General features: G+C 44.2%; 1 protein-coding gene across 1 annotated transcript in view; it reads right to left on the reverse strand.

Moving 5' to 3' along the window:
* The window catches only part of LOC103460096 (CD82 antigen-like), an 18,026-nt gene that overhangs the window by 2,127 nt on the left and 3,177 nt on the right, over nucleotides 1–12,722 (reverse strand). Inside the window, exons 2-8 of the mRNA XM_008402092.1 lie at nucleotides 6,881–6,953; nucleotides 5,806–5,878; nucleotides 1,957–2,078; nucleotides 1,660–1,734; nucleotides 698–796; nucleotides 403–591; nucleotides 200–283 (exon numbers count right to left, since the gene is read on the reverse strand). Of these exons, the coding sequence (XP_008400314.1) occupies nucleotides 200–283; nucleotides 403–591; nucleotides 698–796; nucleotides 1,660–1,734; nucleotides 1,957–2,078; nucleotides 5,806–5,878; nucleotides 6,881–6,943 (705 nt within the window). The 5' untranslated portion in view covers nucleotides 6,944–6,953. The remainder of the gene's footprint in view (nucleotides 1–199; nucleotides 284–402; nucleotides 592–697; nucleotides 797–1,659; nucleotides 1,735–1,956; nucleotides 2,079–5,805; nucleotides 5,879–6,880; nucleotides 6,954–12,722) is intronic.

A 12,722-nucleotide genomic window follows, 5' to 3' on the forward strand; every position in this document is an offset into this window, starting at 1 on the left:
GTTCTGCGATGTGTTCTGCGATGTTCGTTCTGCGATGTGTGTTCTGCGATGTTCGTTCAGCGATGTGTGTTCTGCGATGTTAGCTCTACGATGTTCGCTCTGCGATGTGTGTTCTGCGATGTTAGCTCTACGATGTGTGTTCTGCGATGTTCGCTCTACGATGTTCGCTCTGCGATGTTCTCAGGAAACACAATCGTACCTCGATGAAGGCCACCGCCACGCAGATCCCCAGCACCACGCCGATGTTGGTGAGCAGCCAGCTCTCCATGCTCTTAGAGCAACCCTGAGGCAGAAACCAGACGGGAATTCAGCCGGATAAAACCGGATTCAACTGGAAGTGAATTGAGCTGTATTCGGCCCCATCGGCCCGATCGGGCCGGACCGGGCGGCGCTCCTCATTACCGTGCTGTAAACGGGCCAGTCGGCCGTCTTGGACTTGCAGAGCCAACTGTTTTCTGGGTCGGTGTCGGCCGGGTTCGTGTCGGTCATGGAGACGTTCTGACAGGAGCAGGGGAACAGAAGCTCGGAACTGTTTTTGATCACCTGGTGCACCTTCCAGTCCTCATGGTCTGTCCAGCCGCAGCATTCCATCTGCAGGGAGGTCAAAGGTCATCAAAGCAACAGCTAAAGGAACTTGTTTCTGTCCCGGGTCGGGTTCCGACCCGAACAGAGCGAGGTCGCTTGGCGCTGAACTCACGTTCTTCTGGACGAAGTTCCAGGCCCGCTCCGTGCTCGTGTTGTTGTTGGAGAAACCTTCCAGCACCTTGCTGATGACCTTTGACATCTGATTGTGCAGCTGGAAGACGACAGGAAGTTAGAAAAGCCCGTTTGGTTCTGGTCGCGATCCGGTTTGGATCGGATGAAAAACCAGCACATGAATGAAATAAATCTGCTTTTTCTATAAGTTTAATTTTCTGTTTCCTTCATTCTTATTTTTATTTCTCATCTTTGCATCTTATTTTTATTTCATCGATCGGCTTAATAATAAAACTGTAAAATATTTTCACTTTAGATTTCCTTTTTCTTATTTGGTCTTTTTTTTGGATTCTTTATTTCTATTTAAAATAAATTAAATATTTTGTACACATTTATTATTTTTTATTACATTTAATTAAACTTTTACCATTTAAATTTTTTTTTTTTTTTTACATTTTAGGGTTTTTATAATTTTATTTACATATTGCTTTATTTTATTTTGCAACATTTGTTTTTTCCTGTTCAAAGATGAACTTTATGTGTTGCCTTTAAAGATGCTAATAAATTTATTTTTCAAACATTTATTTATGCAGCACAAATTCATAATGTCGTCTCCAGGAATTTTAGAAAAAAACTAATCTGAACATAAAATTATTATTATTAATAAAAACAATTTTATAAAATTCACTGAAAATATTGGGAGAGAGAAAGGCTAACATACAATATGATTAAAAATTAAAAAAATATGCAGCAGATTAAAATAAATGTCCCAGTTTGAACAGCAGGGGGGGCCAGAGCACCAGCTGCTGCCTCTCAGGTTGTCCTGTCATGTGATCACCAAGCAGCCAATCTGAGAGCTTCCTGGTTTAACCACAAACTGCCAGCTGAAGTCGACATTTCCTAGAAGAGAAACCGAAAACCTCTAGATAACAATATGACTGAAGAGGAAGTGACATCACTCACCTCTTCCTTCTGGAAGTAGATAAGAGAACCGGCTACGATCTGAGCGATGAGGATCAGAACCAGGCAGGTGAAGTACTGAGGAAGAGGAGAGAGAGGAGGAAGAGGAGGGAGAGGAGGGAGAGGAGGAAGAGGAGGAAGAGGAGGAAGAGGAGGCAGAGGAGGAAGAGGAGGAGGAAGAGGAGAGAGAGGAGGAAGAGGAGGGAGAGGCAAGTTAGGCAAGAATCCTGATCCGACCAAACAAAGTTATTCTGAAATGATCTGGAGGAGGAAATGATCTGGAGGAGCTCCAGGACTCACCAGGCCCAGCACACAGCGGATCTCGTAAATGGCTCCCAGGCAGCCGACGAAGCCCATCAGCATGGAGAACGCACCGACTGCCACCAGGATGTAGCAGGCCACCTTCACAGACGTCACGTTGTCTGAGGAGAAACGCCAGCAGACGTTGCTCAAGGTGAGGAAATGGAGCTGCTGGGTCAGCAAACCTCTAAATAAAGCCATCAATTCTTTAGAAGAACATGAACACGGCCTTCAAAAACCTAAACTTGAACATAATGTTGAAGTTTATCCAACAGAAGTTTTGCCACCTCTGCTGAAAACCACCAAGCAGATCAGCTGGTCTGACCTCAGCAGGCCCTGAAGCCGGAGGAGCTCCGACWGAAACCTCTCTGAATGAACAACCGTGTCAAAATAAACTCGCCGTTTCTCTGTGACTTAAAGGTTGTTCCAGGATCAGACTCACTTCTGCTGGAGCCTTGGTGACATCAGAAGCTTTAAAAGCATCACTGCAGGTTACCTGGATGTTACCTGGATGTTACCTGGATGTTACCTGGATGTTCTCTGGTAGCGTTCAGGACAGTCGGGTTGTTTTTTACACCACATGGAAAAGGTTTCAAACCATCTGAGGTTTTTAAAAGGTGAACCCAACTGGAAAAAGGAAAGAATTAAAAAGTCCAGTTTGCCAAAGGGAGGAACTTTGGGGAACCAAACTGAAAGTGACTGAAAAACCAAGAAAAAACCCAAATCCTTATCGTATCAGATCCATATGATCAGATCTGGAACGCAGCACGTTTTGCAATGCATGATGGGAAAACCAGACACGTTTCTGCACCAGAATCTGCCCACAACATTTTATTTTCATCCATTTGGAGCCAAATATGTAAAATCTTCCTAAATCTGAGCAGCAGAACCAGGACCTGAAGTAGCCGGGTTGTAGTTTCGGTTCCAGCAGCTCCAGACGTCATGAGTCTCTCTGCTGCTTCGGCCTCAGCTGCAGACGCAACAAACAGATCAGCCGGAAACGGGCAGCTTTCAGGTTGATTGTCAAAGTAAAACTAAAATAAAAACCTTCTAATCACAGGAAGAGCTGCTGGGATAACTGGGAAGATCTGGATCCTTCCAGGAATTCACACAGAGAGCCGTGTTTTAGCAGCACTAGCCATGCTAAACGCTAATCTAAGGTTTTTTTATCAAACCTTATTTAAACAAGGTCAGTACAAACCGCATAATAGAGGCAGGTTTCAGAGTGGAAATGCAGAGATTGTTAATGAGAAAAATAATAACATGATAATAATAATGAAACAATAACTGAAATGTTAGGATTGACACAGTTTGACGGATATTTCCATTAATAATTCAGTCAGGTTTTCATATGACTCGATACATTTCAGATTTCAAATATAACTGGAATTCAGATAAAAATTAAAAACTGGAGATGAAATCAGCATTTTTTGTTTATGAATAAAACATTTTGCCAAACTAAATATTAGGTTACAACATATTTCCATTGTTTTGTTTCCAATAATACTCCAAAAGTTCCCATGTCTCTAGAAATAGATTCAGGAAGTGGCATTTTTGATTTGATCCACTTTTCTAAGCAACACAGTATGTTGGTGTGACTGCAGTGATGGAAGAGACCTAAACCATAACCCTAAGTTTCAGCATCACTTTCACAAAATCAGCTGTTATCGTCATCGATATTAAAGCGATTCCTTCTCTTGAAGGGTAAATTACATTTAAAACTTTAAAGTGTTTCTTTAGCTTTTGGTTGGATGGGGAGTTTAAATAAAAAGTTCTCAACCTTTCAATTGATTTTTCATCAAACTTGCAGAGAATGTTATTTTTATTTTTTTCCCAGGGAATAAAGTTTCATTTAAACAGTTTCTAATTGTGTGGTTATTGGATTTTGGATCATATTCCATTAATTAATAAATTGGGTAGTTGTGAGGTCATCGGATGATAAGTTATTATACTTTAAATCTGATTAATAAATGGTTTTTTAAGGCATTGATAACWACATATCTAGTCACCAAAACTAAAAATGTAGCTTCAAACTGTGACATTTATAAATGAATAAATTCTTTGTGGAATCTGCACCGTCACACTCTGAAACGCTGCTCTGTAAAAACCCAAATCATTGCTGCTCATTTCTGGCGGTGAAACTTTACAGCGACCGGATGAACTCGGAGCTCAAATCGGCTTCCGTCCGTCTCCGTCTGACTCGGCGCCATCTTGGTTGAGTCTGGCTCATCACCGAYTGGCTGCGGACGTCACTGCGACCCAATAACYGCTTCATGAAACGTCCCATTGAACGTCGTGTTATTTTCGTTCAGGCACACAGCTGGGCAGCCCTGAGAGCGCGGCTGATGCAGAGTAAGGCGGTGACGTGATGCATGCTGATGCTGGCCGCAGCAGAAAGGAGCCAGTGTGCGGCCGGCGGAGGACACCTGCTGAGCGGACAGAGGTCCTCAGTGACGCCGGCGGCCCGGATCCCGCGCCGTTACACTCGCTCTGTGTTCGGCTCCGTCATTCTGCTCCTCAGCCTTTATGTCCGCTGACACTGCGCGTCTCTTTCTGCTCATCCTCACCGATGGCGTCTCCATCAGCGCGTCWCATAAACACTCAGCTCTTTGCATCGTGAACATTAAACCCGGTTAGATTTAAACGTCCTCTGCCTACTTCCTGCTGTCAGACAGGCTCCACTGCGGTTAGTCCCGTCTGGACCAGGAGGACCGGCTTGGTTCGGAAGCATGTTTCACCCTCATCATGAACCATGGATGCTAGCTAGCGCTGGTTATTTGGAGGATTCGTGATCTACGGTACGGTGGCCGACAGGTGTAAACGCACAGCAGACGTGCATGATGCAAACTCCAAAACACGCAAATACACAAAAAACAGCTGCAACAGAGAAACTCTGCAAACAGACAGAGAAACTCTGCAAACAGACAAAATGCTGTAAAGGAGGAGAAGTTCAGACTAGAGCGTCTTCCTCTAAACCTGAAGCTAATCTCTGATCATCACGATCGGCTGGCGGCCGCAGCGCAGCCGCAGCGCAGCGCAGCGGCTGCGGATCAGACTGCGTCAAACCGCCGCGTTCAGCAGACCAAACAGGAAGTTGTGACGGTTTGTCGCCGTTTCTTAGTTATCACRCTCTGAAGTTTCAATCCTGGATATTAAGCCTGTCAAAGTTCTGAATCTGCTTCAATCCTGTGAAATTATTCCATCTTTTAAAGATTAATTAAACCCCAAATCAACTTTCTGTTGCAGATAAACTGTATAAATTCCTGCTTAAGGATTTTATCTTTATGTTTCTATGCAAATTGTACTTTTTTCATGCAAGTTTGTTTAATTAATTTTTACCTAAAACCATCGTGGTGCTGCTCTCTAAATAAAGCAGTTTAAATGTTCATCTTCAGTTAAAGTAAATGTAATTTATGAGTCATGTGATGCGTTTCATTTCGGTGTAGTGGAGAATCAGCTGTGGAGAATAAAGCCTTAAAATCAAGTCCAGTTTGTGTGACTCTGTTATTCTGCTTTCACTGCATTTATAAATAAAATGGAAATATTGACTTGCTCATTTGTGGTCTAGTCAAACTAAACTCCAGCCAAGAGAAAGAATCACTTTAAAGGAGATGGATTTTGGTTTTATTAAATATCTGCAGCTCATTTTGTCTGTCTGCGCCGAGTGAAGAAGAAAATGTTTGATTGTATTAAACTTTCTTCTCACCAACAAAGAAAACCTAGTTTACAAGACAAAGCTTCAAAATTCATGCTAARTGTAATAAAAGTCAAAGAACAAGAAGCTTTAGTCAGAAAAACATTTGAGCTGCTTGAACTGGGAAGTGAGCAGTCGGCCGATGGGACACTTACTGATGACCACAGTGAAGCTCTCGTTGTCCAGGAGGAGCCAGAGTCCGAAGCCCAGGACGGCAACGCCGAGCAGCTGGAGAGCCGACATGAGAACAGAAGAGTCAGGACGTCTGGGTCCAAAAATACACGTCCACCAACACAGCACCGACCTGCTCAAAGGGTTACTAAACACTTTCATTTAAAAACAGYTGCAGCTAAAAGGAGGAGGAAAAATAGCTGCTACATCCAGCTAAATGCTAGCTGACTCAAGCTAACATTAGCTTGGAAAAGGAATCCAGCTTATTTTCAAATATGACAAGTATCAAACGCGTATGAATAAAATGTGAAATTAGAGAAGATTTTATGTTTGCCTGCTGTTAGCTTGTTTTAGCTAACGGTAAACTGCACTAGCTAAGCTAAACTTATTAAGCTAGCACCACTCTTCTCTCATGTTTTAGCTTGACCTTTTCAGTCTTCAAAACCTTTTTAAGGAGGTGGTTTGTTTTCCAGATCATTAATTCATAACCAAATGCTGGAATTTCAGTTACAAGTTTCTTAACTTCAAATTGGGCCGATATGAGTTTCAGACAGATGAGAAAATGTTTCCAGCAAAGTCTCCTGAAATCAGAACCTAAACCATTTTCACCACCATCAAGCTAAACAAACAAATCAATAAAAAGCATAAACTCCCTTCAGTTTAGTTTTTCATAGACATTTAAATAAACCAACCACATTATAGGAACAGCTGAAAGTAATTGGATGGGAATTCTAGGTATAAATTTTCTACTTTTATTAATTAAGTGAAATGTCAGTTTGTAAAATAATCTGCAAACTTACAACAGACCTTCAGCTAAAAATGAACTAATAAAGAGAGAAAAACTGAAGTGGAAGAAAAATCATTCATGGTTCCAAACAGTTTTATACAAATAATAATCTGAAAAGTGTGGAGTGCATTTATATTCAGCTTTTTCATATTAATTTGACTGAGAAACGTCTCCAGCTTAGTCAGGTTGGATGGACAACATCTGAGAAAATCAGTTTTCAAGTTTAACGAAAGATTTTTATAAGTAACCGAGTCAGACAGCAGAAAACTCACGAAGAAGATGAGGTTGAACAGGAACAGGAAGTACTTGCTGACATTCAGGCACTTTTTCCCCATCGTGCTTTATCTGCAAACATGAGGCAGAGAAGCAGAAATGAACAGAAGCAGAAAACCAGCAGCTCTACTGGTGGTAATGGAAACCAGCATGTAGCTGTACTGGTGGAAAGCAGCTGCAGCTCATTCAGATCGATCYGTTTAAAACAAGCCGCCACCGACTGACTCCTGGTTGTGGAAAATCCAGCATGACCTGAATGCACCACAGGCTCTGCTGTCCGATAAATCCATGGCGATCCGGTGAAAACCGCAGCGAAGCCGACCCGGTTAGGCAGGAACTGGGTCACCGTTTCAGAACCACAGGGCCGAATGCTTCCAATATTATATATACATTTACATTAYATATACATTATATTTTCTAATTGGAGATGCAATGAGAAATCGGCTCGTATGGAAACCCATTGCTGCCRAAAAAGAAAAAGCCCAACAGAAAGTCATAATTCAGTTTTAAAGTTTAATTACAAGAACATAACTCAGCCATGACTTTTGTTCTCCGAGTTATGACTTTAACTTTCATGTTTCCTTTGATGCTGGAATCGGGTTTCCAGATGATTTTTTATATTTTCTCCTCCAGCAGTTCTCTGGATCCGTTTCTGTTCAGAAATATCTTCAAAGTTTTACATTTAATTCATAAACAAACTCATAAATCTCTTATTTTCATCCGTTTTCTGAGATGATGAAGAGCAGACGGCTTCGAGGCTCCAGAGCTCCAGGTTCTGGTTCTGGTTGCAAACATGACAAAGCTTTCATGGTTCAAAATGAAGAAGCGGTTCTGAAACAAAGGCGCCATTAAAAATAGAAGCAGCGTTTGTTCTGCAGCTGGGAGAGGGAAGCAGAACCGGTCCGGAGCGCTGCTGGGAACCCAGAAGGTTCTGGTTAATGAGCGGTTCTGGAATTCAGAGGGCGTTTAAAACGAAAACCAGCTGCAGAACAAAACCAGCCGATAGTTCTGAGGAACATGGCCCGGTCCCGACCCGATTCTGACCCGGTCCCGACCCGATTCTGACCCGGTCCCGACCCGATTCTGACCCAGTTCACAGGTTCTTGGGCAGAACCTGCAGTCAGCTCCTGCAGAGCCGCCGGCAGCCACGAGGTGAACCTAGTACGTCTCTAAAACTGCAGAATTTAGCATTCTTGTTGCCATGGAAACGTACAGCGTAGCGGTACCGGTCAGAACCGGACCTGGAAAACGAGTCGGTGATGAAACTCAGACAGTTTGATGATTCAACTCAACAGAACCGAAGAACAAAGAAACTTCATGAAGCATTTCAGAATGTTTTCCCTCCTGGTCGACCCGGTTCTACTGGAACCAGAACATCTGCTCCACCTCCAGCTGCTCTGAGTCAGACCAACCTGTTCCCCTCCTGGCCTGTGGGGGCGCTGCACCAAGAACCACTGAAGGAAACGACACAAAAACCTCTGAAGACACTGAGAGCAACTTCCTTCTTCACCAGATGGAAACAAGATGGAGGATTTTAGCGGTTGGAGGATTTCTCTTTAGGCTAAAGACCAGGAGCCATTTCTGCTGCTAGCGCTAGGCTAACAGGTTAGCTTTGGTTGGATTTACCCAGAATGCAATGTGCTGCAGTTGGAGGATTTCTCTTTAGGCTAAAGACCAGGAGCCATTTCTGCTGCTAGCGCTAGGCTAGCACGTTAGCTTTGATTACCCAGAATGCCCAGCGCTGTGGTCCACTTCCTGCTTTTGGAGCGGTCTCTGGTCCGCTTAGCGTTCACATTCAAACCAAACCCAGACCAAGGTCTGGAGGACCAGAGGTCAGAGGTCGGTTAGCATTCACACCAACCGGACCGGACTTTCTAAACAAACGGACTGGAGTTGGACTGAATGATGCAGCATTAGAGAAGATTTTCGTTCATTTTTAAGTAAAAACTGATGAAAACCTGCAGAAAAGCTGTTTCTATCCTAACGTTAACATCAGATCCAGATCCTGATCCTAATCCTAATCCTAATCCAAATCCAGATCCTAATCCTAATCCTAATCCAGATCCAGATCCAAATCCAGATCCTGCAGTTTCAGTGATTCATGAACTCCTTCCTGATTGCAGCTGCAGGTTGAAACACAACAACAGACGATTCTGATCAACGCTCCTTCATCTCCTCCTCCTCCTCGGTACCAGGCACCGGCCCGGCCCGGTCCGGTCCGGTCCGGCCCGGCTCGGTGACGCCACCCAGACAGATAAACATCAGCCTTCATCTTCCTCGTCTCGCTGCTCATCAGTGGGAGGAGAAAACCTGCTGGATCAGAGGCACTAAGGTGATCCTGCCGGACCAAACCGAACCAGAACCAGAACCGCTACATGAAGCCGACCAACAGAACCAGAACCGCTACATGAAACCAACCAACAGAACCAGAACCGCTAATGAAGCCGACCAACAGAACCAGAACCGCTTTACAAGCTGAACAGAACCGCCAGCCCGTGTAGAACTGGACTTTTGCTGAACTTAAATCTGAACGTTTCCAGTTTCGCTTCACATTCTGGAAAAAAAATCTATTTTAATTCCTAAAACCTGTTGCTGACTTTGAGGAAGTAAAATGTTCATTTTGTTGTTTGTTTATTTTACGTGTTTCTAATAAAGTTCAGTGATGAGAATCTGCAGACCGTCCTCCAACCCGCCTGGCACCAGAACCAGAACCATGTCTGGGTTTTTGCTCCTGGTTCCGATTCATCCTCAGGTCTGAGCCGTTCGGCGCCTTCTGGGTCGGATCGGCTTCCCGACCCGTCCTCGCCTGGAGAACTTCCTGAACATCTGAACAGGAAGTGGTCAGAGGCCAGCGCTGCGTCACTGACTGCTGCAGCAGCAAGTCATCCGTTCACGGAGGCGTTCCCGCTTCCCGGCACCAGAGGACGACCTCTGACCCCAGTCTGCTGCCGTCGTATCAACCTTCACACCACTCGGGTCCGAAAGGTTCTGGTCAGGTCTGCAGAACCAGAACCAAACCAGGGGAAGCAGCTTTCAGCTTCTAGGAACCAGTGAGGAACCAGTTAGGAACCAGTTCGAGTCGCTCTGATCGATACGAGACGGATCAGAGGTCAGAGGTCAATATGTTTGGTGTGTGTTAATTATGTTGCCGATGTTTGTTTCTGGTTTCTCCATCGATGACAGCCTGACGTTTTTATCATGTAAAGCACTTTGAACCTCCCTGAGGTCCGGTTCTGCAGTCCTGGTCTGGTTCTGCGGTCCCGGTCCGGTTCTGTGGTTCCGGTTCTGTTGGACATAAAGCACCTTTCATGCCGTCTTTCTGCAGGGAAACAAAAGCGAAACCCGATCCGCCGCCGCCGCGCGGCTCTGGGTGGGAAGCGGCGATTTGTCACGGCGAGGCTCTGACACCTGACACCTGGGTGAAATCTGTCAGCAGGACCAGGAGCACAGATACACCGGCTGGTTCTGACCCAAACACACTGGGAGAACTGGGAGGACTGGGAATGCTTCTTCTGTTAAATCCCAGAATCATCAAAATAACCCAGAATAATTATTAATCAGCAGAGACAAGTTGACCCAGAAGTTCTGGTTCTGGACTGTAAACAGAAAGGTCACCAGTAGGGTCAGTAGGGTCACCAGTAGGGTCAGTAAGGTCACCAGTAGGGTCAGTAAGGTCACCAGCATCATATGAGTTTGAAAACATTTCTCTGTTGTGCCTGCTGCTAGCATGGCTGCTAGCATGGCTGCTAGCATGTGCTTGTTCGAAATGAACATTAGCGCGTTCTTCTTTGATTTCCCATTTTTAATTCCAATGATTCACTTCCTGCTATAGAGCCCCCTGGTGGTTGAAGAAGAATCCACAGAAAAGACGCATGTTCAAAGTGTAGGAAAAAAGTAGCAGCTTACAGTGCGGAAAATACGGCAGGTGAAATTGGATAATTTCCACGGCACACCTGACGATCACTCACGGTACACTAGTGTGCCGCGGCCCAGTGGTTGAAAAACACTGATCTAGACCACCGAACCCCAGACCAAGACCAGCACCCCGTGCTACATGACACAATAAAATTAAGTTGATCAAAATTGCTTCTCAAATTGATCTGAAAGATCCACATTTCCACAAAAAACCCTAGATATTAAATACTTAGAGCTGAAATCAATGTAACCAGTGACAATTCAAACTCTTCTTCATTCTGTTTTGCTTTCATCTCTGTGCCACAATCCGCAGAGGTCTCCTGCCATCCCTAAAAAGATAACGCCCTGGGCGGTTGCCCATATTGCCCATGTCAGAAACCACAACTCTCTGCACCATTAAACATAGTAATTAACGGTAAACAACGCTAACTATGAACACTGTCCAAGGCACAATAAGCAAGAAGTAACCAAGCAGGAGGAGGCGACTGTCCTCACCCTCCTGCTGCAACRTCKGCCGCCATGACAGGAGACGAAAACAAAGAGCAAAGAGCATGCTCTGCGTTGCTACGTTCTTGTTTTATTTATTCACCAATTAAATAAATCTTTATATTTTAATGAAATAAAATAATAATAGCTACTGCAGTGCACGCAGAGCATTACAAGAACAAAGAACGGCTCTCAGTGAGGCTTCAGTCCCATCAACCTTAGTAAAGATCCGTCCAGAAGAATCGGATCGTTCCTGAATATCGTGCCACTTTATTGCACTTTGGTACCGGCGTTGTCCCATATCTGCGACACCTCAGTCAACACCTCCACACAATAATTCAGCTCATGAGTGACAACTTTTWTCATCGCAGATGCAGCATGTGTCTCAGTACAGCTAGCTTAGCTAGCATCACGTCCACAGATCTTACCTTTCTTCAAGCTTTCCTTTTAAAGTGACGCTAAAAATTGGACGAAGTCCCACCGTCTGTGAAAGCGAAGCGCTGCTGATTTTACATGTCGCCATATCAATTTATGCAGCCATTATCGATCAGACAGACATCTTCTCCCGCTCAGAGGAAACCACTGCGCATGTCTGGAGCTCCGCAGCGAGTAAAGGTGGAGCCGATGGGTGACAACAGACACTAAGTCATGTTATTGCTGGGATTTTACGGCGCCACCTTAAATCCCTGAACTTCACATTTTAACGGACAAAAAGAGCAACGAGACTTGGATGTAACGAGTAACGCGAGAGTTTTGTAGAAATGTAGTGAAGTAGAAAGTACAGATACTTACTGTAAAATGTAGTGGAGTAAAAGTAGAAAGTAGCCATTATTAAATCTACTTAAAGTACAGATACATGGAAATTGTACTTAAGTACAGTAACAAAGTACTTCGTTTCTTCCCACCACTGCCTAATACTGTGATTGTGTGAACTTCCAAACCTGTTACAGTAAATAAAGTTTCAGGGTTTGACAAACTTCAGCTGATTGATAATTTAATGTTTTACGTAGAGATTTTACTTCTAGAGTGAAACAGCACAGACTGACTCCTGTCTGCCGATTAAACAATGAAGGTTTAAAYGTGAATTAAATCAGAAACTGAATGTTTTTCTGTCTGAATGTCTGATCAAACATTAGTGCAGTTTATGGAGGAAGATTAGTGTCAGATCCCAGCACAGAAAGGAAAAACCAGTTTGATCAGGTTGGAGCGGCCGTGCCGGTTTCCATGGCGACGCTGAAGCCAGAGGGCCCACAGAGCGATCCACAGGTGTGTCACGCTACCTCGTCTCCACGGCGACGGCTGGTGCGTGATGATGTCATCGTGTTTTCATTTCTGCGTCTGGCAGAAAAACCTGGCAGTTTTTAAATTGGTGTTCCAGAGCAGTTTCAGACTGGATTCAGACTGGATTCAGACTGGATTCAGATCTGGATTCAGACTGGA

The sequence above is a fragment of the Poecilia reticulata genome, unplaced genomic scaffold, assembly GCF_000633615.1.
Source record: "Poecilia reticulata strain Guanapo unplaced genomic scaffold, Guppy_female_1.0+MT scaffold_181, whole genome shotgun sequence".
Lineage (NCBI taxonomy): Eukaryota > Metazoa > Chordata > Actinopteri > Cyprinodontiformes > Poeciliidae > Poecilia > Poecilia reticulata.